This window comes from Erpetoichthys calabaricus, chromosome 9 (assembly GCF_900747795.2).
Source record: "Erpetoichthys calabaricus chromosome 9, fErpCal1.3, whole genome shotgun sequence".
Classification (NCBI taxonomy): Eukaryota; Metazoa; Chordata; class Cladistia; order Polypteriformes; family Polypteridae; genus Erpetoichthys; species Erpetoichthys calabaricus.
In genome coordinates, this window is record NC_041402.2 from 43,930,359 (window position 1) to 43,954,839 (window position 24,481).

Genomic DNA, 24,481 nt, shown 5'->3' on the forward strand with positions numbered 1-24,481 from the left:
GGTCCAGTCCCAGCCTCCAGAAATGACCGTCTATATGCCGCAGCCAGGTGTTATGTGGGCGACCCCTTGGCCTGGTCCAGCCACTCGGTCCCCAACAATGAGGATCTTACGAGTTGGATCACCCTCGGGGAAACGCGCCACATGGCCATAGTGCCGTAACTGACGCTCCCTCACAATGCAGGTAATGTGCCTCATTTGGAACTCCATGAGCAACCGCTCATTCGACACAAAGTCAAACCAACGGTACCCAAGGATTCTCTGAAGAGACACAGTACCAAAGAAGTCCAGTCTTCGTCTCAGGTCACTGGATAGCGTTCACATCTCACAACCATATAGCAAGACAGGAAGCACCAGGACTCTAAAGACTTAGACCTTCGTCCTTTTGCAGCGATGACGGCAGACCCCTTTCCAGCAACCTCATGACCCCCCATGCTCTCCCAATCCGTCTACTGACTTCATAGGAAGAGTCACCAGAGACATGAATGTCACTGCCAAGGTAAGTAAACCTCTCAACGGTGTTGACACTCTCTCCGCAGACAGACATACTGCTGATGGCTGTGCCCAAGAGGTCATTAAAGTCCTGGATCTTGTTTTTTATCCAGGACAGTCGCAAGCCCAGACAATCAGACTCCTTGCTCAGTCTCTCGAGCTCCCCGATCAGACATTTCTTAAACATGCAGCAAAGAAAAGATGAAAATGTTTATTATGCAGAACAAGTGTGAAACAGAAGCCTTTATCAGATGAAGTGAGCCTGACCTGTGAACCAAAGCTCTGAGCAAAAACTAACATGAGAGACTGATATGGGAAAAGGCTACAAAGGAAAGCCTGTCACCTGGTTTGTGAGTGAGCGCTGCTAGTCAGACCCATAGCAGACAGGTAGCAGTGTAGATCTCTGAATATTGTGTAATATGTACTGCATGTATATATATAATTTATGTGATTATAATCTTAATTGTACTTTTTTAGTAGAACATGATCATGAACACGGAGCTTGGGGTTTGCACATGTACCAAGTACCTTATCTCTATTAAATGGCTGATAACAGTACACACCTGAAATTGGTCCATTGTCACACCCAGGCTTTGTTGCTTAGCTAACGGCCTGGCTAATCATTGACAGTTCCTTTATCATGTGCCCTTGGTTATATATACTACTTTACAGTCGCACTTGTTGAGTAGTGGGGCACCATGGATCCCATGAAGACTTCTTCTGTCCTGGTCACCGGGGCCAATCGTGGTCTTGGGCTGGAACTGGTCAAGCAGTTCCTTACCTCAGCCAATCCACCCGATCAGATCTTTGCTACTTGTCGAGATCCAGCTGGACCAGGAGCTCAGGTACATTGTTTAACTTTATGTGAAATGGTGTGCACATACATTATCTGCATTTATCTTAATACATAATTCGCCTGCCTCCTCATTCACTCACTCATGTCCGTCCGAAGCCGAATGCGCAGTCGCCTTCTGCGCAGCTGCCCGAAAAACCTTACGAGACTGACATCCAACTCCAACATCGCGGCAGGCGGCAGATTTATGGCCGCAAAAATTCAAAGAGAAAGGCAACTTCGATTAAAGCTCTAGAGGCCTGAAAGGCGATTTTGACTACAGCTCGAGGCCTAATTACGCATTCTGATTCAATTACGCATTCATTCAATACACCTATATCAGGTCTGTGATGCTTATACTTATTACTATTCCATATTGTACTGGAACATTCATCTTTCAATATTATACTATAGGCCTGGAAAATTCATCAATTAACAGTACAAGCCTGTACAGTAATGAGTAAAGTGGACTACAATCATTACAAAACAACTTCTTCATTACTTATCATTTGTTCTTCATATACTGCTGACACAAACTCGTGCCCGTTTCATCTTACGTTGTCGAAATGGGCTCTTTGTCTAGTATCAAAATATATGGACATAACTGGACTGAAGAGTGGAGTGCAGGAGGAAAAACAGCCTCTTGATTCTGAATTCATGTTCATGTGTGTCAGAAATGGAATTAAAGACGCCTAGTCAATTGAGATTCTGACTAGGACAGATGAGAGACACACAGTTGGACATATGTCAGTGAAAAGGCAAAACCTCCAGGCGTACATTGGTGATGGAGCCGGTCAAGGACAGAGAAAAACACAAGAAGTGGCAAACAGTGAAAAGAGGCCGATCAAGACAAATGGGGACAGAAACAGGGACAGGTAGACATTATGGAGTTAGAGTAAGATGGAGAGACAAGATTATCAAAACAGAGGGTTAGGGAGTTTAGGACAAATGATGGGGTTTTATCAAGGAGAAATATCAATGGACAGAGACAGAGAGAGACAAGGTTAAGGAAACAAAGAGTCCAAGAGATGGGCCAGTGAGGCCAGGACAAGTCCAACGACACATGGAAATGACAGAAAGATGAGATTAAGAAAGAAGCTAAAGGGTCTGGTAGAGAGGTGCCGGTGAGGAGGTATAATGTCATGGAGACAACCAGGAGAGATACTGGAGAACATTGATGCAGAAGTAAGGTGATGGAGACAAGCCCAAAGGGACATGAAGCATAACGACAGTGCAGGGTCCATGAGGAGGATGAGGAAAAGGGGCAGAACAAAATTAAAGACAGTAATTTTTTTCCTTAAACTTGTTTCCTATTTAATTTTTAGTGTACCTACTTGCCTGTCTTCTTCATCAATAGTATAGTACTGACATGCATCTCCTTTGTGCTATTTAATATTCTATATTTATAACCTGTAGTGTATATGCAGCATATCCTTGCAGGTGTGCGATACGTTGGGCTCAGTCTAAGAATTTGCTTGATGGTATTAGTAATTCAAGCTCAAGCACACACTTAATGTCGTGTCCATAGTACAATGAAGTTCTTACTTGTATGTGTTCATCAGTCGAGAGACACAAGTTGAATTATTAAAGCACATTCTATAATTTTTAAAGCAGCCAGGAATAAAAATGAGGATTATATGAACTTGCAGAAGAATATACAGAAATGAGCTCACCTGATTATCAGTCCAACCCTTTTTTATTTAACCATGTTAGTACAATGTAGGGCCTTGAGACTTGAGCCTATGCCAGTGAGATCACAGGGTAACAAGTAATCAGGAAACTAAAAGACCAAACTGAGATCAAAAAACGAGTAAGGAGTGTAGAATGAAACTTTAAGGAGTGTGATATGAAAAATGTCTCTCTTATTAAATTGTGAAGTTATCTGGCAATTAGCCATCTTAGGCTAAGAACTCCTCTCTTCCTGTAATATTTTTGGAATAATTTATAAAGAAAGGCCCTGCATTAAACATTTTTAGAAGTACTACAACAAAAAGAGATAATTCATTCCAGTCTTTGATTCAAAAGTGAAGTAAGCATTGTTCATTTTTATGATTTTATCAAATCATAAAAATTTATCAAATTTTTATTTTTGCTGCAGCTGCCTAATTGTAAGGCTTTCTTGTTCAGGTGGGTTTAATGTCAAGTATCGTGATGTGCTTTGAAAGCAATCCATTGTAGTTCTGTGTTGTTTTCATTTGTTTAGTAGAGTTGTGTTCTCTTACAAGGTTTTGATACTCAATAAAAGGGATAACTAAAATGTATTATGATCATTATTATTAATAGTGCCATCACATTCAGGGTTGGTTCCTGCTATGTGGTTCCCATGATCCTTTAACAGAATAAGATGGTTCAGAAAATAAATCTACATTTTTGTTATCTCTACTTGTTTTAATTATTTAAGACAATGAGTGCTGTTAATTGCTTACACCCGAAGTTCTAAGTAACTAACTGAGGCCTTTTCTATATACAATATTTTTATTTGTTTTACCAGGGGTTAATACTATAAGTTCCTTATTCTTGAACATTCCACATGCCCAGAAGTAAAACATTTGTGCCATAGATCCATTGCTGCTTTTCCCAGTGACTGACCTTGGCTTTTGTTGATGGTCATTGGAAAAATGCAATTTTCTGTAAAACTGTAATATTTTGAAATGAAATAAGTAATTACTAGGAATTTGAGGTATAAGTATAAGTTCACCCTGTTGCACTTGCTTCGTACAGAACTGAATCTAACACTTTGATCCGTAATCTTGTACTGTAACAATGGTTTGGAGGGTTTAGATAAAAAGCAATGCAAACTGAATTGTGGTTAACTTATTACATACAATTTTGACTTTTATAGGCTGAGCGTTTATGTTGGATGTACAATGAATGAAATGTTTAGAGCACTGTATAGAAAAAAAACAGGTGAAAAGAAATAATAATGTGAACTATGTGCAGTGCCCCAGTGCTTGAAGTGGAGCTAACATCATATCAGGGGGTTCAGAGTGCCACACTTGAGGCTGCCAACCGTCCTCATTTTCCCAGACATGTCCTCTTTTTTAACGTGCCATGGACTCTCCAGGAGGAATTTATAAATTTTGGCTCCTAAAATTTGAAAATCTCCATATTCTTCTCATTGGTAAAAATCAATCAGCATTTGTGTAAGTAGTGCACACTTTTCTTCTTTTCCCAGAATCTTCACTTCCATTCCGATAGTAAACACCGCAGATATTGGCGAGAGTAGTCCATGTCAGTCCAACGAGGCTTTTTCATTTCATCTTGTGAATTCAGCTTTATCTGCTTGGAAAGTAGACAGTTCATTATGAATGTTGTTCTTTTCCTTAATTATTTGTAATCCTGATTAACCGTAACTAAGTGACTTTATTCAAAATCGAAATGACAATTTCACATTTTTCTATGTGAGATCTTTATTTTCGATTCTTCTTTCAGCAGCTTGGAAATTTCATACATCCACGTACAGTCCGTCGTATTTAAGTTAAGTAAGTACTGCTTTGTAATATTTTAATGGAAAATATTGTTATTACCACCCGTTGTTCCAAAATCGATTTATAATAGTAAATGAAAGAGTCAACTATTAAAGTTTCACTGTTTCTGCTTTGCGTGCCTGAGTGTAGCAGCACATCGCAGTCTAACTTCCAATGGGACACCCCAGTTCTCTACAATCTTACGCCTATTTCACCCCCAAGGGGCCATCGTCCCCCACCCTGTTGTACAAAGTGTATGTATGATATATGAGCACAATCAACAATTCATGGGGGACAACCCTGCAAAGAGTAAGAAAAAGATGACAGAATAGGGAATACTGCATGTTCCCAAGAAGGCATCTTGCTAAGCACATCTACTTTGAGTTTCATGGAACTTTTGTCCTTCCTCTTTGCTTCTGGTAGCGGCCTTCATTTGCACAAAATGGCAGCCCCACTTCGCTGCACGATTCCTTGACCTGACCTTCCCTTCCTTTGTTGCACTCAGCAGAAAAAAAGAATGCAGTTTCGTAAGAACAGGCACCTCATAAAGCAGTAATACCAACAAATATGCAAAAAAATTTATATATATGTCGACTTATATTCTTTTTTGTGTCATCAAATTTCAATCAAATCCATCAAGGTGTGTTTGAGGTTTTTACCCTTAAATATTGATATATCGAAGTGTCCTTTCTTAGTGGATATCTACCACCCTAGACGTACCACTTTTACATTAAATAACTTTAAATAATATTTTTATTGATGAGTGAGCGAGTCAGTCAGTAAGCTTGTCATTACAGATTATGACAATAAAGTCCTACTGATGTCAGTTAACAAAAAGGTAAAAGTAGGAGAAAGGAAGACAAACCTAGACACAAAGGATAAAGGAAGTTTTTTTAATGCAATATTAATCTGTATCATTTCAACCGAATACATCATTATTTTAATGAACAGCTTGGTAGGGTTGAATATATCAGGGGTTCAAGGAAAGTCAGACAGTATTTGATTTGTCCCAAGGGGAAATTTAGATCATATCTCTCTATTATAATAAAACAATCTTGGGACGAGATGTGACTTTTTGGAAGTACGTCCCGCTAGACGGTGACTTTTGCCATTAGATTCTTTCAAGTCACGCCCTACTTACAACTATTTTCAAACAAGACCACGGTCATCAGGTGCATTGCAGCACTTAACTTGGACAGACACCAATCCATTAAAGGGCTTACTTTTGAACACACACACACTTATGAAGATCCAGTTTAGAATCACCCATTCACCTAATATGGCAGTGAGAAATGATGAAGTCAAATAAATTAATACGAAAATTGTCGATCAGTTACATGGCAAATTGGTTAAATGCGTATCAATAAACTATGCTGAAACAGTTGGTGGTGATCATGCAGAAGATGAAAACACCAACTTACAATATTCCATAGAATATCTGCAACCATTAACACCGTCCCGTCTTCCACCGGCTGAATTACTGTTGAAAGAAGGATGTATCGTAATGTTATTGCATAATTTATGTCTGAGTGATGGGCTATGCAATAGGACAAGATTAGCTGGATTCAAAATTGGTTGAACAATTCTGACATGTAAAATTTTAACAGGCAAAAAGAAAGGTGATGTAGTACATCTTCCGTGGAAAACATTAGACACCTAAGGAGATCTTGATATGCCATTCGTATTAAAACGTTTACAGTTTCCCGTAGGAATAGCTTTTGCAAAAACAATTAAATCACAGGAACAAACATTAGAAAAAGTCGGTTTATTTATTAGAGAGAAAGAAATGAAATTTACTCACAGGCAGTTATACATTGCGTTGTCACGATGTAAGTCCAAATCTAAATTCAATGTGATCTTGAATAAAAGTTAATTCCAAATATTGTTTTTACTGAAGTTGTAAAGTGAAAGTGAAAATAATGCATATGTAACAATTCCCATGAAAATAACAATCTCTTTAAATTGTATATCCGGTTAACCAAACCAGGGTGTTGGTGAGCGGAGCCCCTTAGTGTTATATAAGATTAAACACAAGATATTTTAATTTGTTCATTTTATTATGGGTGCTAGCTGTGCTACCTCTCTAAGATGGTTTGAAACCCAAGTCAAAGGCAATTCAAGTGAAACTTTATTTATAAAACACATTTACAATAACTGAAAGAGAACCAAAGTGCTGTACAAGAAAGGGTGAAAGAAGCAGTTAAAATATATAAACATGCATCACTGAACTGCAAACATAACCAACCTTTAAATAAAAGATAAACTCAAAATACCCACACCCATGAATACATATTTACAGTATAATAATGAATGTACATGAGCCAACATTTACAAACATAATGTCAACCACCTTGCAAGGTCAAATGCCAGCGACAAGAAATACGATTTTAAAATGGCCAATGCTGGGATAGACCTACTATGATAAGGCGAGCCATTCCAAAGAAAAGGAGCAGCCACTGCAAAAGCCTGAGCCCCCTTTGCTTCAGCCTCAACCTCAGCACAGCTAAGAGCACCTGGCTAGTAGACCTCAGAGCTCTTGTTAGTGCAGAAGTGGAGAAAGCTAAGACAGGGCTGTTGCATTCACACATTTTAAAACAAGTACCGGTAATTCAATTTTAAAGTCAATTATAAAGCAGACTGGAAGCCAATGGGCTGAGGTCAGTATTGGTGAAATAAGGTCACACTTATGAGAGCTGGTCAATAAGCAAGCAGCAGCATTCCGGACTAGTCGTAGGCATCGTGACAAGTCCTGATCAACACTTACTTGCAAAGAACTGCAGTAGTTCAAACGAGAAGTTATAAAAGCATTGATGGCATTTTCAAGATTACTAAAAGAAAGAAAAGCCTTTAGCTTAGCTAAAAGTCTCAGCTGGAAAAAGTTGCATTGAACCACAGAATTTATGTTTAAGTAATCAACGTAGACCTCAGCATTAACATTTGCAGGGATCATGCAATATAAGGGATTAGAAGACTCTAGACAAGAACAGGCCATTCAGCCCAACAAAGCTCGCCAGTCCTATCCACTTATTTCTTCCAAAAAAAATCTGTGTTTTGAAAGTCCCTAACGTCTTACTGTCTACCACACTACTTGGTAGCTTATTCCAAGTGTCTATCATTCTTTGTGTAAAGATAAACTTCCTAATGTTTGTGTGAAATTTACCCTTAACAAGTTTCCAACTGTGTCCCTGTGTTCTTGATGAACTCATTTTAAAATAACAGTCTCGATTCACTGTACTAATTCCCTTCATAATTTTAAACACTTCAATCATTTCACCTCTTAATCTTCATTTGCTTAAACTGTATAGGCTCAGCTCTTTTAATCTTTCTTCATAATTCATCCCTTGTAGCTCTGGACTCAGCCTAGTCACTCTTCTCTGGACCTTTTCTAGTGCTGCTATGTCATTTTTGTAACCTGCATACCAAAACTGCACACAGTACTTAAGATGAGGCCTCACCAGTGCATTATAAAGGTTGAGCAGAACCTCCTTGGACTTGTGCTCCACACATCGTGTTATATAACCTAACATTCTGTTAGCCTTCTTAATGGCTTCTGAACACTGTCGGGAAGTCGATAGCTTAGAGTCCACTATGACTCCTAAATCCTTCTCATAAGGTGTACTCTCGATTTTCCGACCGCCCATTGTGTATTCAAACCTAACATTTTTACTTTCTATGTGTAATACTTTACATTTACTGACATAAAATTTAATCTGCCACAAATCTGCCCAAGCCTGTATGCTATCCAAGTCCTTCTGTAATGATATAATGGATTCTAAATTATCTGCTAATCCACCTATCTTGGTATCATCTGCAAATTTAACCAGCTTGTTACTTATATTCCTATTTAAGTCATTTATATATATTAAAAATAGCAGCGGCCCTAGCACTGACCCCTGTGGAACACCACTCTTAACATCGGCCAGTTCTGATGATGTTCCTCGCACCATCACCCTCTGTTTCCTGTGTCTGAGCCAATTCTGCACCCATCTAGAAACATCACCCTGAACTGCCACTTCTTTTAATTTGATGCCCAACCTCTCATGTGGCATCTTATCAAATGCTTTCTGAAAGTCCAGATAAATAATAGCATATGCTCCACTTCGATCATACTCTTTTGTTGCCTCCTCATAGAATTCCAGCATGTTAGTAAAACATAACCTCCCTCTATTGAACCCATGCTGACTGTTTAGTAAAACTTCTGATCTTGCCATGTGCTGCTCAGTCTTATCCTTAATAATTCCTACCATTAATATTCCTGTGTTGCATGTTAATCTTACTGGCCTGTAGTTGCTTGGATCTGCCTGGTTACCCTTTTTATATTAATGGGATGATATTTGCCAATTTCCAGTCCTTTAGAATCTCTCCAGTGTGCAGTGACTTCATAAAAGCAGAGTTAATGTTTGTGATACACCATCTGTTGGAATGACAAATGCAATGCATTTTATTACTAAAGATATTTGTGATGCATCATCTTTTGAAATGACAGAGATATAGCAACTGGACAGGCACAGAGACACTTATCCTTTTATAAAAGTAGATTATTAGGTTGTTTTTTTTCAGGCTGTTTCTGGTGTGCTGCAATTTAACATTTCTCATGGGAATGGTTTTGCTGTTGATGTGAACCTTTTTTTTGGAGAAATATTTAACATGAAAATGGTTGGCACTCAAAATATCTAGTATTTGTTTGTATTTTGACCCTGTCAATTGTTTTTGAGCAATGGAGATATTACTAGGGTGTTGTACCGTGTTAGCCATTATGGATGTATGAGCGATGGAGAGAAACCATGAATTCACTGATGAGGAGCCTTGACATATCTGCTCTCCAGCCGGGTGTGTAGATTTGCTGCTAGTGAAAGTTACTAGCATTTGTAGAAAGTTGTGTGATACCCTGGGCTGCGTATTCTCTGAAAAGATCTCATATACATGTTAGCACATCTGAAAAATTCACTGACAGTATAAAAAGCATACAAGATGAAAAAGAGTTCAATGTTTTTAAAAGGGCAGAAATTATTCTTTGCACATGCAGACTGTCACTATGTGCCTGTTACCTAACTCTGCTTCTAAACCAAACTGTAGATAAGAAGATAAACACAAATAAAGAGATTTTACAATATCGAGCAGAAGCACAGGCGTTCAGACATTGAACATCTGAAACGGGTCGACCAATGATTAAGTAGGCCCGGCACTGCACCGCTGGTTAAATTCAAGTGATTTGATGAGCAGGACAGGGCAAGGAAGTCAAAGCTAAGTCAAATGAATGAGCGCTTTCTGCCATTTCTTTAACATTTTTTTCTTGTCTTTCTAAGGTTTTGATGGACCTTGCGAAGAAACATCCAAATCTGTTCCTCCACAAGATGGGTATGATGTGTTTTTGTTTTCCCTAATACTCAGCCTTACCTTGACACTTCCTTCAAATGTAGAAATAGCTCCTAAAAGAGAATCAGCAGGCCATTTGACCTAGTGGTCAACAGATTATCCTGGAAAACTCAAAACTGTTGGTTCACCACTTAACTGTGTGACCAGTACTGTGCTCCAGGTCAGAAAACAGGGACACAGCTGGGTTTGTGCGTTTTGCAACGTAATGTAATTGAAAGCTTCAACACAACAGTTAAATGTAACTGTAAGTGCCTGCTGCACTGTTGCATTGTGCCAAACTTGAAGCAGTTCCACCTACATGTCACGTTTCCTCTTCAGTTTTAGTGTGGTGTTAATGTCGGACACAAGATGTTCCTTCAAAACTCCAACGTTGTACTGACTCTTTTAAGTGGTAATGCTGGTCGTACATGTTGACTGGCTATGTGTCACACGTCAAGGAGTGAGTTCTAGAGCAAGGAACAAAGTACGAGTTTGGAGAAATAATCTGACATTACAGCTACAGTACTGCCTTTAACAGCTCCGAGCCTCTGCTGTTTTCAGAACAACTTGAGATGGCTGTCTTTCCAGACACAAAAGCAAGCTTAGTGGTGCTGCACCTGTACAATTTAAATACATTAATCTAACTAAACAATATGTCCAATTTGAGAGTCTCCTTGCAAAACATTTCCAATCAGAGTTTCCAAAGCAGTTGAATCCATCTCATGCACCTAAAGAAAAAGTGGCATGGTTACACTGAGACTCCCAGCTGGTCAAAACTCATGCTAGCAGATCAATAGTTGTATATAAATTGTGGGTGTGACTGGGGCTATTGATGCCCACTATAATAATAATAATAATAATAATAATAATAATAATAAAGATTTCTTTACATTTATATAGCGCTTTCCTCACTACTCAAAGCACTTTTCTTAGTGAGTGGGTAGCCACTTCAACTACTACTAATGTGCAGTATCCACCTGGATGATGCGATGGCAGCCATTTTGTGCCAGCTATTAGGTGGTGAAGTGGTGAGAGATAGTTAACCAATTAGAGACAAGGGAAGATTAGGTGCCCAGAATGACTAGGCCATGGAGGGTAATTTAAACCAGAACACCAGGATGCACCCTTACAAAAGATGCCAAGGGATCTTTTATGACCACAGAGAGTCAGGACCTCAGTTGTACGCCTCATCTGAAGGACGGCGCCATTTTTACAATTTTACATTGGGATGCACACAGAGACCACAGGGCAAGTGCCCCATGATGACCTCACCAACACCTCTTCCAGCAGCTACTCAAGTATGTTTTGGTTCATTGTCCATTTGTACTTTGAAGCATTGTCCTATCAATTTTGCCGCATTTGACTGAATCTGAGCAGAATTCATCCCCTCACTTCTGCCAGCAGTCATATCAACAATATGATAACAATATGTTAGTGCCTGACTTCCAACTGCCTCCACCATGTTTCAAGATGATGTGATATTCATCAAATCATGAGCCATTTTTTCTGTTCTCCATACTCTGGTATATATTAATATTAGTTTCCTTTGTTAAAAGAAAATTGTTCTGGAATGGACAGGCATTTTAAAATGTTTTCTAGCAAAGTCTAGTCTATCCTTCCTATGCTTGAGGTTTACCAGTGGTTTGCAGCCTGTGGTAAACCCTCTGTCCTTACTTTCATGAAATCTTCTCTTGATTGTAGACTTTGGCAATGATAGTCTAACTCCCAGAGAGTTTTCTCATTTTGGCAAAGTTTTGTGAAGGGTTCTTCTTCACCAAGAACACAATTCTGCAATCATCTTGCATAGTTGTCTTCTGTGGTTTCCCAGGTCTTCTGGTGTGGCCGAGTTCACCAGTGTGTTATTTCTTTTTAAGAATATACCAGATAGTTGATTTGACCACTCATCGTGTTTGTTATCTCTCTAAAAGGTTTGTTTTGTTTTTTCAGACTATTGATGGACTGTTTTTACTTGCGTGGACAACTCATATTGAGAGTTCATAGTGACAGCTTCCAAAAACAAATTCCACACATGGTATCAATCCCAGACCTGTTACCTGCTTAATAGTTAATGAAATAAAGAGGAAACTGCTCCCACCTGGCTATGGAACAGCTTGTCAGTCAAATGTCCAAAACCTTTTGAGCCCCTAGAAATTTGGCTATGGAGAAAAATGGCAATCATCCCTAAACGGAATAACAATATATTTGGTAAACCCCTTAAATTAACACTGAAAGTCTACAATTCAATCACATAATAATTGCTTTATTTCAAATCCTTTGTGGAGGCGTAAAGAGACAAAATTATGAAAATTGTGTCACTGTCCAAATACTTATGGACCTAACTGGATATACCCTGTAAACGTTCCTCCTGCCATGCCACCAGACATCATTTAGATAAGAGATAGATTGTGATTTCTGTGAGGAACTGATAGTTCTGGACAACACTCAGCTCAGACCTTCACATCTCTGATGAATCATTTTTCTGTGTGATGTTCCAGACACTGCTGATCCAGACAGCATCAAGGAAGCAGCTACTCAGGTGGCATCCCAGCTTAACGGGAAAGGCTTGAACTTACTGATCAACAACGCGGGCATCAACTCTTACTGCACTCTGGAGAATTCTAACAGTGAGGAGATGATGTTTCTGTACAGCACCAATGTTGTGGGGCCCATGCTAGTGAGCAAAGTAAGCTATTACCACACATAGGAGGGCTTCTAATTCTAGCTAACATGGTATTAAGAAATATTCCTTCTACTATTTTTTTCCCTATAGATCTCTTGTTTGGCGTGATGGTATTGGGGCTGAGAGTTTTTTTCCTCTCTTTGTATCAGTAAAGTTTAAATAAGGTGGTTAGCATGAATGAGGTGTTTGCCTCCTGTACCACAGATGTGGTTAGTCTTTGAGAGGAGATTCAGCTACCATGCATCTCACCAAACTGGACTGGCTGGGGTTATTGGTAAGCCTTTATTTTTAATAAACAGTAATAAACAACAACCATTCCACCATTCCACAGTATTTAAAGGATAATTTGACATTGTTCAATCAAAGTTATTTCTTCACAATCATCGTCTTTATTACTTTGCCACAAAAACTGTGCTCTACATTGAAATGTGTTTTTTATAAAGTGTAAAAATCGTTTCTCGGTTCTTGCAGCTTACAATCAGTTTGAAGGGTACCACGTTACCAACTTACCAAATACATCCAGTTTTCAAGGCAAGAATGTTATTGGATATTAATATGCATCTTGAGATTGCACAAATATTGTAAAACGGTATATCAACGTAGTTTAGGAAAGGAATAAAAAAGTAAACAAACTTTTTCTGAAATTTGGCCATTTTTAAAGAAAACCAGCTCTACACCTCATCTTGGCGACTATATAAATGACAAGAAATGGGCACTAACTACTGTATATAATACAATACAATTTGCTTTTGTATAGTGCTCTTTATTGAGTGCTAGCTCCAAGCACTGCAACAAATTCTTAGGTAAAATGCAAGTATAGTCAGTTATTCTAGAACCCGATATATCCTAACACAGGGTCACTGCTGGAGCCAATCCCAGCCAGCACAGGGCGCAAGGCAGAAACAAACCCCGGGCAGGGCGCCAGCCCACTACAGGGCACACACCCCCACACATCAAGCACAATGTAGGATCGCCAATGCACCTAACCTTTGCACAGAAACCGAAGCACCCGGAGGAAACCCACGCAGACATGGGGAGAACATGCAAACTCCAAGCAGGGTGGACCCAGGAAGCGAACCCAGGTCTCCTTACTGCAAGGCAGCAGCGCTACCACTGCACCACCATACCGCCCAAAATGCAAGTATAGATTATACTAATTAGTAAATACAGAATTAGTACATTATAACAAAATTGTTAAAACACATAGAAAACAAAGTAGAAACTGATCAACATAAATGGAAGCCATCAATATCTGTCCATTAATTAATTGTTGAACTATGGCCAGTTGACAATGGAGGAGATTAAATTTGTGAGAGAGAAAGTCAAAGATAAAGATGGAGTCACAGTCCTGGAGACCTCGGCCAACTGGCTAGGCATTCTATAGTGGAGTCTATGCTGGGCCATCCAATCAGATAAGAGAATCTTTCTTCAATGCTCCTTTATCTGAGATGACTTTTCCATAGATAGGAGAACAGCTTGGCTGTAGAGCGGTGGCGTCAATTGCCCTATCAAGATACAGATAAGTGAAACAGAACAGACAAGTAGCAGTTTATAAATATTATACAGTATTACTTACGTTTTGTACAATATTTGACTTATATTTTGTTACTCTTATTTTTATACAACTGAGTATCAAGCAGAGATGCAACATGCACAGCTAAACTCTACTCTAGCTCTACTCAGGGTATGCTAAACTGAAGTAGTGAGTCTTCAGTGGGGATCTGAAAGCTGGGAGTGAAGGGACGCCTATTATATTAGCAGGCAGGTCATTCCACAGTCCTGTAACTAAAAGCTTGAACGCCCACTGTTATTCCATTAATCCTTGGAATCATAAACAGGCCAGCATCTGAAAAGCTCAATGTGTGCTCTGGTTTGTAAGTAATGATAATTTCTGATAATTAAGTAGGACCTTGGCCATTTAAGGCTTTATAAGTTAAAAGGAGGATTTTGAAATCTACCTTAAACTTAACTGGGAGTCAGTGTAAGGACTTGAGGACCGGGGTTATCTTTTTGTATTTTCTGGTTCGTGTAATAATTCCTGCAGCAGCATTTTGAATTAACTGAAAGCTGCACAAAGAACAATTAAAATAGCCAGTGAATAACGCATTGCAGTAGTCAGTCCTACTTGAAATAAATGGATGATTTCATTTCTCAGTATCCTGCATATCTGGAAAACATTACTATCCCAACATTTTCAAAGCAATAAATTGATAAATTAAGTACATCAGAAATATATCACTTAGGGCAGTGTTTTCCAGTCTTTGCGGTGTCATGACAAAGTTTTTCACATGCCAGTGTGTTTGCTACCCTCCAGGGGGAGGCCTCCCCCTCCATGAATTCAGCATGATCATCTGGTGGAGGGGGGGGGGGGGAATGGAGTGACCCCCTCGTTGAATAGAGTGCAATCACTAGAGAGTTAGATGACTCAAGCACAATTGTCAGTTCTTGCTGAACTGAGCATAATCATCAGAGCATAGGTTGGGGAGGTGGTCCAGGAATGGTTGTGATCCACCTGCAATGCTAACACTGAGAATCGAGTGGGATCATCGGTGCAGTGAAAGGAGATGAGTGGTTGTGGTGTGGTTGGGAAAAAAAGTTGAAAAATGCTGACTTTTTACAGCCCACTGCAACCCACATCATAACCCACAATGACCAACTACCATTATAAACATTAGGAACTCACAACCCACCAGCAACACCCCACAACCCAACCATGAGTTGTGACCCAGTGGTTGAGAAAAGTTGTTTTACATAACAAGGTAGTATTAAAGATAATGGCTAAATTGTGCACTGATTCAGTAAAGCTAATGGCAATTCCAACTCAGTTAAACAGTGACAGAATGTTGTTGCAGTCAGCCTCATTCCCCCCAGTAAATAGCATTTTTGTTTTTTCTGCTTTCAGACACAAGTAGTTCTCATTCATCCAATCCTTTAACTCACTGACACAGTTATTTAAGGACAGCATCGGAGAAATATTATTTGGTCTAAAAGAGAGCCATACGAGTGAAAATTTATGTAATGTTTTCTAACTATAAAAACAGTAAAGGCCCCATTACTGAGTCCTGCAGGACACCATATTTAACTTCTGAGTATAATGATAGAATACTATAAGCACATTTCTGTATGTACTGAAATCCCTCCCTGATTCCCCCCCCCCCCCCAACCTTTTCAATGGATTTATGCTTCCAGCCCCTGATCTTCAAGAGCCCTGCCCTTTCTCTCAACATTCTGTTTTCTGAGTACTCACCAACAGCATGAAAATTAAATTTGTCGATACTCCATAGGGGGCACCCACCTGCTTTTCCATCTGACACTGACACATTTTAAAGTGAGAGTATTATCAGAAAGAGGAGGCTGAACCCCTAATAAGTGCTGAAGCTAGTGACGCCCCTGAGTGTAACCCCATTTCAGTAGGAAAAGTTGATCCACAGTTCTGAAGAACAGCACAGCAACATGCAACCAGCCCAGGTTGGAGTGTGAGTCAGGAGGAGCAAACATGAAGAAAGGTATGAAAAATAGGTACAGTAAATGAGATGTTCTTTATTGTTACAATGTACAAACAACACTTGAACAGGCAAAAAGACACCAATCAGCAAAGCACAACATAAGCAAATGTATCCAAAACGTTAAACAGAAGCAGAATCCAAAAACAAACACTTCCTTCAAAAACACTAAAATATTTGAACAAGTGACGCAAAAAGAATGAGACTATTAGTCTCACAAAGTCTGATTACACTGACCCTTGTCATGCCTTGATTGCTACATTCATACAGCCTAGTGTTAGCAGTGGTAACTCTTGGGGCACCAAAATTATGTTGTGACCTCACTATGCCTAAATGTACAGCAACTAAATTAGAAAATATTTTAAAATCAACAAGTAAGACATACAACATTTTTACAAATTTTGTCCAATCCTGACAGTGCCCAATGCATCTACATAACCTGCTGACCAACACTGGTCCATGTCTGACCCAGACTAGCATCAAATGTTTACTCCAAATACCAGCTGTAAAAAGATCAAAAAACAACAGATAAAGGAGTAGAGTCCTGTGGGAAGCCACTTTAAATGTCCAAGATCTGTTTAAAGAAAAGCAAAAGAACAAAAAAATAATCAAATAGGCACGAAGCAGCATTATGAGCAGTTTAAAAAAGCTTATCTGGCTGGGAGCTCCATCCTGGTAAAAAGCTGATCCAGTGAGCTCTCGGTTTAAACAGAAGCAACACATGAAGAGGCAAGGTTTATGGCATGAAAGCACAAGTGATGTCGGCCTTCTTCCTACAATTTCTTCTTCATTCAAAAGACAAAAACTGGCATGATGTTAGATTGTGCATTACTCAAAATCCCTCCAAAGCCCTGCTTTTTCACTTTGCCGGAGCCCTTAAAGAACTGCCAAAGCTTGCGCGACTGACACAGTATGGCTGCCTCTAATTATTTGCCTTCCAGGCAACCTTTTTCAGTTCTGTTCTTTCTCTTAAGATTGATTACAATGGACTAACAAATGCACAAGGCTCAATTATTGCTAAGACCAATTTTCTTTCTACCACTGATATAAAGTAGTCCTTAAGGAACACAAGGACAAACAGAAAAGCAGATGGACCTTCTTGATAAGCTCCATGATGATGGCCATCTGTCTCATTGTACAGACATACATTTAACAAAATGGGCTTTGTCTTAGTTAACTTAAGACTTTTATAGACCAATGCAGTGTATTTCCAATGTAGTTTTTTAAATTTGTGGCTATGGCATTCTTTACAGCATACATTAATGCAACATATATGTTTTGCTTTTATCGTTCACCTGCAGGCATTCCTACCCTTTTTGAAGATTGCAGCACAAAGCAGCCACAAGGAAGGGATGTTCTGTGGGAAAGCAGCAGTTATTAACATATCCTCCTTGTTTGGATCGATTCAGAAATGTTCAGAGACCTTCAGCATGGCACAGATGTACCCTTACCGCATCAGCAAGGTACAGTATGCAGTACAAGAGTCTTTAATAAAAAAGACTAAGACATTTTAAGACACTGGGCTAATAAGGCTAAGCTTCTTTAATTTTTAGATTTATACTGAAGTACAGTACTATAAATACGGTTGTACAGCAATGTGAAGGGGTGCCCAGCTGGCAAGATGTTACCAGAAGCAAAGGCATCATAATGATTGCATAGGAGAGAGAGAGAGAGAGAGAGAGAGAGAGAGAGAGAGAGAGAGAGAGACAGCTGTCCTGGCAGCCTGAGAGGTTCTGCTGAAGCCAAAGAGGGCAATTTAGGGGTGATATATGCACTACATACTACAAGCTTGTGCATTGGCCTCCAGGATGCTACAGGGAATGTGACCCGGTAAATGCCAATGCTGCTTGACATTTTCGTTGACCATAGAGGAAATGCCACAGTTGTCAACACTCTCTAGTTGCTAAAAGGCACACCACCCTGCGTGGGAATATATGGAACGTACCATAAATGTTTTAAAGCAGGCAGTTCAGCCACTCCCTTGGGATTTTGGCACTGGGCAAGTAAAGTCGTGGTCATGGGGAGCTGCTAGAAGGTGTTTAAAACGTTTCCCTTCATCATATGGGAGACTAGCTTTGGCCTAGGAACTGATTCTGGTGACTGTGACATATTTGGCACCATGGGGTCAGACCACCCAATCCAGCTACCTTTGCTCCATCAGAAATTCTAAAGAAATGTACAAATATCCCTGTATAAAAATAAAATGCATGTGTTTTACATTACAGAAATGAACTGAATTAAAAATTACTGTTTGGTGAAATATGTAAAACTAGTCATGTTAGCAGAAAAAGTTTAAAAATAAGTGATATCTCTTGCCCTACATGGACCCTCAATGCCTTTACTTTACTGGCTCTCTTTCTGTTGAGTGCATTACTGTAAAGCCTGCTTCTCATTTTGAGGGGTCTTGCTCACTTGTTACGCCTGTACTCCTCTTTGCGTGTCTCACATTTGCACTTCCTCTTTCAATCATGTCACCAACATCAAACTGAGCAGTCACACCAAAGCCAAACTGGCCAATCAGATTACTTGTAGGGTCCGGACACACAAACAGACCTTAGTGTTTTATTATATATGTAGAAGATGTGACATATCCACATACAGCACTGCACTGTGGTTTTAGGTGGTACAACTAAAGCCACAGTGGCAAATGTGTGCAGCAATAAACGTACTCATATCCAAGGCATCACCTCACCTTCTCTGCCAGGCATTTACGATTCATGTAGAATGAATACAAAACTGTCTTTCCAGTGACAAATAGTGGCTGATGAGAATAAAGTATGTCTTTCCTTTAATGGGCTCTTACAAGCCATTATTCTTCAACTTCTGCATGTTTGTCATGGGACAGTAGTACACTGTGGCACCATCTGTGTCAGCTCAGCCACTTGGACTCCTACCTTATAAATCTAATATCTGAAGATATGGAGTCCCTTGTCTGTATCAGTCATTCACTTTCTACAAGGACTTTCTGAAAGACGTCTTCAGTCAGTGGTTGAACTCCTGGAGCAGCTTGCATAGTCTGCTTAAAGGAGCTAATCTTGGATTTCCATTAAACTCTAAAATGTACCCAATTGTTGCATTGTAAGCAGAAAAAAATGTAAGGATCTGTCACATCACATGACTTTTCCAGGGATTTTTCAGTCACAGGCTTCATGTACATAATCTTTGTAAAGAGGAAAAAGTTCTGGTGCACTCCTGTGATCACAAGTGTTGTAGTTTGACTTCTCCAGCGAATTAGTCTAACCAGTCTGTGACTTCCTTGAACAAAATTGGACAGCTTTGATTTTGTCTTTAGTTGTAGAGACGGGCTCTGTGTGTGCTAAAGTTGAGAATCAACAATTGCTCCTCCCGAAGTATAATGTATGTAATGAAGCTATGAGGAGTCCTTTGGAAATATTAGCTTATCCATTTGAAGTAGTGTGTTTTATGTGGCTGTATTTGCCATATCTGTAACGCATTCTCAGGGGCACCAGCTCCTCAAGTAACACACTATTGGCTGTCAGAAAAAAGAGCGAGCTTGTGATTGTTTAGAATTGTGAAATTGAGCAGGAAAGTCATTACATAGTCATCTAGTCATGTAATCTAACACACTTAGGAGATGAGATCAGCAACTGCTGTCGTCAAGTTTGACATCCTGTACGAGTAGAAGTCATGTAATGGGACATCAGCTTTACTGAAGCGATCTCTGAGAATTGACAAGATAATCAAATGATGCAGAAGTCAGAACAAGTCAACGGGTCACCTTTTTAATACCCTGTGTTTATCCCTCCCTGGATTTTTCTTTATTAAAGGTGTCATTTGTGCTTACGTTTGACTGCATGTCTTTTTCTGAGTGCAGAGTTCTTCTTATCAAAATGGACTGTTATGCTATAATGAAAGGGGCTTGTGAAGCAACCACAACCTAACCTAGTAAAAAGCCTAATTTCACTTAATCTACCCTAGGATCTCCTCTTAGCTCCCGGCATAGCTCTGGCCATACTCATGCTTTTTTTTAATTTTACTTATTTACGATTGTAAGTGTGTCTTTTATAAGTAGACTCAAATGTAAACTTAATCAAGTTAAAGGCAATGCAAAAGATATCAAGTAGTTTTCTTCTGTGTCATGACGGTTAAAATCAAAACATGAACATCTCCAGAGCTGTAAGACGATTGTTCTCTGTCTCGCTTACCTTAGGCAGCGCTGAACATGCTGACACGTTGTCTCTCCTTAGACTTGCAAAAGGAGAACATACTTTGTGTAGCAATCCATCCTGGATGGGTGAAAACAGACATGGGGGGCACACAGGTAAGTGGTCTCTCTGCAATTGCAGTTTTTTAATTCTATTTTGATACATCCAAATTCCAGCAAGAGGATTTCCTGAAGAAGGGGCCCGAGTTGCCTCGAAAGCTTGCATATTGTAATCTTTTTAGTTAGCCAATAAAAAGTGTCATTTTGCTTGACTTCTCTCCAGATCTGAAGGTTACGAGTTATGAGAGAAGTGAAACATACTTAAGCTTTTTATCAGTCACAGCAAAAGCAGACTCAGTGGAGAACTGATTTAATTCTTCAAAGCGATGTCTTTCTATTTTCTGAATTTACTTCTTCTATTAGGACATTGCAGAGAGCTGGAACCTATCTTACCATCATTAGGCAAAAGGTACAAACTATCGCTGGGTGGGCCGCTAGTTCTCACAGGCCATACTCCTTCATACTAGAGCAATAAACTGATCATTTTCATTTGTTATTGATAATTCCTCTGTCTCTCCTTCCCGACAGGTTAAGAGTCTGGGTGTCATCCTTGACAGTACTTTATCCTTTCAGTCCCACATCAATAACATCTCCCAGTCTGCTTATTTCCACTTGCATAACATTAATCGTATTCGCCCCTCCCTCACTCCCCACACCACTGTTATCCTTGTTCATAGCCTTGTCACTTCTCGTCTGGATTATTGTAATTCCCTTTTCTTTGGTCTTTCTCGCAAATCTCTTTATAAGCTTCAACTGGTCCAGAATTCAGCTGCCCACATCATTACTAGAACCCCCTCTATTCACCATATCACACCCATCTTGCAGCACCTTCACTAGTTTCCAGTTAAGTTCTGCATTGAATTCAAAATTCTCCTGTTAACATTTAAGGGTCTCCACAACCTTGCCCCTCCATATCAGTCTGACCTCCTCCATGTTGCCATTCCCTCCCGCACCCTTAGATCCTCTTCCTCCATCCACTTGACTGTCCCACTCGCCCATCTTACCACCATGGGGAGCACAGCATTCAGTTGCTCTGCTCCCCAGATCTGGAACTCACTACCATCTGAGCTTAGAAATATTGAATCATTCTCACTTTTCAAATCTAAAATTAAAACTCATCTGTTTAAGACTGCTTTTTCTCTTTGATTATAATTGCCCTGCCTGATTTTAATTTTTGTATTTTTTTAGTTTTATTTATAATGTGTGTTTTATCTATTGTTCGGTGTCTATAAGTGTTTAGAAAGGCGCCTACAATAAATAAAATGTATTATTATAAATTAATATGTACAAATGTATGTTATAAGAGGAAACCAGGGAACACAGAGATACTGTATCTACAGTAAATGCAAATATGGACTTTGCTCACAATTAGCTTATTACACGCCTATAAACACTTTCCTCATTAAATAACACTTTAGGCAATCTAGTGCAATAGCACTAAAAACACTTTGCACAACTGTGCAGGCACATAGCATGCTGTGGCGCAGTGACACAATGGTGGCTGCTGCTCTCCCACGGTTCCAGGTGTTTGCTTTGAATCCTAGAAGGGCTGTTGTCCGAGTGATTTTCCTGCTTCTGCCCTGGTTTGCTACGAGTACCCCTCATGGTTTTTGTACATTCTCCCCATGCCTTCATGGGTTTTTCTCAGAGCAATGCAATTCTCCTCACACATACCAAAGATAGCCAGGATAGGTTAGTTGGCAACAGTTCCGGGCCCAGCACGGGTGTGTGAATGTGTGTGCTCTGAAGAAGACTTGCACTCCATTCAGAGTTGGTTCCCACCTTGTGTGCATTTTCCTGGAATAGACAGTTTCTTTTCTGTTTTCAGGAAACGAGGGACTTTTTAGAAACTCGGGAACTTTTATAGATTTCCCAATGCAGGAAGTCAGGCCATTTGTAGTTCCTTGTAGGCAGTAACTTGCACTTGTCTTTTTTAACCTCTTACTCCAGCATATGCACTTTTCGTTCAATCAGGAACTATTGTGGGTGGGGCAAGGGTGATGAATTGCTGTGATTGGTTGACCACAAGCACTTATAAATCCATTAGTAGTTTGGACTATGGAGAGTTATCAGTGAAGACAGAGTGCTGCACTTCTCACTGGATCACTACTCTTTATAATGACCTTCCTTCAAGTGATTATCTCCCCATGAAGTTGCAGTTGCTTCAAAGCAATAATGTGCGGTGTTCCTCCATGAACTCCCAATCACACTGCACTTCACATTGCACATCGCTCTTCTTTGCATGTCACATATTTTCCAGAAAGTTACAGTTCCTGTTGTGCAGTGTAAATACAACACACGCAAGTGGCCAAGGACCATAAGTGGCTCTGGGTCTACAGTGTCCAGGAATTCACTGGCCCCTGGAGACAAAGTTCCTATGGTGGGAAAACACCTGATGCTGCCTCTCAGTTATTCTAAAATGGAAAAGCTGGTTAGAAAATTGATAGATTGAGCAAGCTATGAGTGCTGATGCATCTCCCATTAACACAGTTTTTGATAAAATAAGGACATTATTTTATAGAATTATTTTAATGAACTCTCTCTCCCACATTACATCTAGTCTTCCTCCTAATTAAAACTGTCACCCATGTTTTGTTTTGTTTTTTCCCTCCAGGCTCCATTAGAAGTGAGTGATAGCATCCAAGGCATGCTTCGTGTGTTATCCTCCCTCACCGAGAAGAACACAGGACAGTTCTTAGACTGGCAAGGACAACAGCTCCCCTGGTGACAGGTGACACCCAGCTGAGGAGACCAATGCCTTTGGTTAGGCTCAGAAAACCACTGTTAAAACAAAATGTTTTTGACAATAAAAAAATGTTGAAGCATTTCCTCTTGTTTCCTTCATTTTTATGTACTACATTTTTATAGATTTGTGGCATTAGGTATAGGCAGTGTGGTGTAGTGGTTAAGGCTTTGGACCTCAGACCTTGAGGTTCTGGGTTCAAATCCCACTACTGACACTATGTGACCACAAACAAGTCACTTGGCCTGCCTGTGCTCCAGTTGGAAAACCAAAAGAACTGGAACCAGTTGTATCATAAATGTTGTAAGTTGCCTTGGAAAGAAGTGTCGCTGCTCCACTCTCTCTTGAAATGCACAAACAGTTGAAAAGGAGAACATTTTTAGAAAGAATATGCTGTTATGAACTATATTTCCACTTTAGGACCCCAAATTATTCTGCCACAGATAACGTTGAGGGCAGATTTTTAAGTGAGGAAGAAACAGTAGATGAAATGTAGTCTAAAGCTTTGTAAAGTTCAAAACTGGGACGTCTAACTTATGTGTTGTCAAACCTAATCAAAATACCAGAAATCAAAGTCATAAAAAAACAAAGCTGTAAGTCACAACTAGAAGATTAATAAAAATAAAATGCACTCAGCACTAAAGAACTTGACAACCAAGAAGTCTTTGAGCTGATCTTTGTACCCTCTAATATTAGAGATATGCATAGCATTGTGGCAACAACAGTACACCCACTAAACGCAATGTGCTAGCACTCACAGAAAACAAAAAATATATATATCTTATATATAAACGTCTACATGTGGAAGTGTGTCTGTCTGTCTGTCTGTCCGGCCCGAAAATGTGAGGCTACTACAGCATGAAGCTCAGGGAGCTGGCAAGGCTCAGAGTCAGAAGTAGAAACCTACTTTGTTGCCAAAGTAAAACCGCAGAGAAAAGAGAGAAATTCTTACGCAAGTGAGGTGAGCAAATCAGCAAAACGGTATCCCTTTTACTTTTCCTCCCGCCGCTAATTTGCAAGCGAGGCGAGAACATCAGCAAAACGAATCTTCCTAGGAGATACATGCCCACAGTAGTTCCTTTCAATTTACCTGACATCTCTACATTTACATTTTTTTCTGACAATTTCAATAGTTCCTAGGACTCTGGGCTTTTTACAGCACGAGCTTACACAGCTAGTTCTAACAT

General features: G+C 39.7%; 1 protein-coding gene across 1 annotated transcript; it reads left to right on the forward strand.

Moving 5' to 3' along the window:
• The first annotated feature begins 1,150 nt into the window (after positions 1-1,150).
• Positions 1,151-23,358, forward strand: zgc:158868 (uncharacterized protein LOC791147 homolog). The gene is made up of 6 exons (XM_028808885.2): positions 1,151-1,334; positions 10,095-10,146; positions 12,639-12,826; positions 17,628-17,789; positions 20,498-20,608; positions 23,166-23,358. The coding sequence occupies exons 1-6, from the start codon at positions 1,188-1,190 to the stop codon at positions 23,277-23,279; spliced, it is 774 nt and encodes a 257-aa protein (XP_028664718.1). The 5' UTR covers positions 1,151-1,187; the 3' UTR covers positions 23,280-23,358.
• The last annotated feature ends 1,123 nt before the right edge of the window (positions 23,359-24,481 follow it).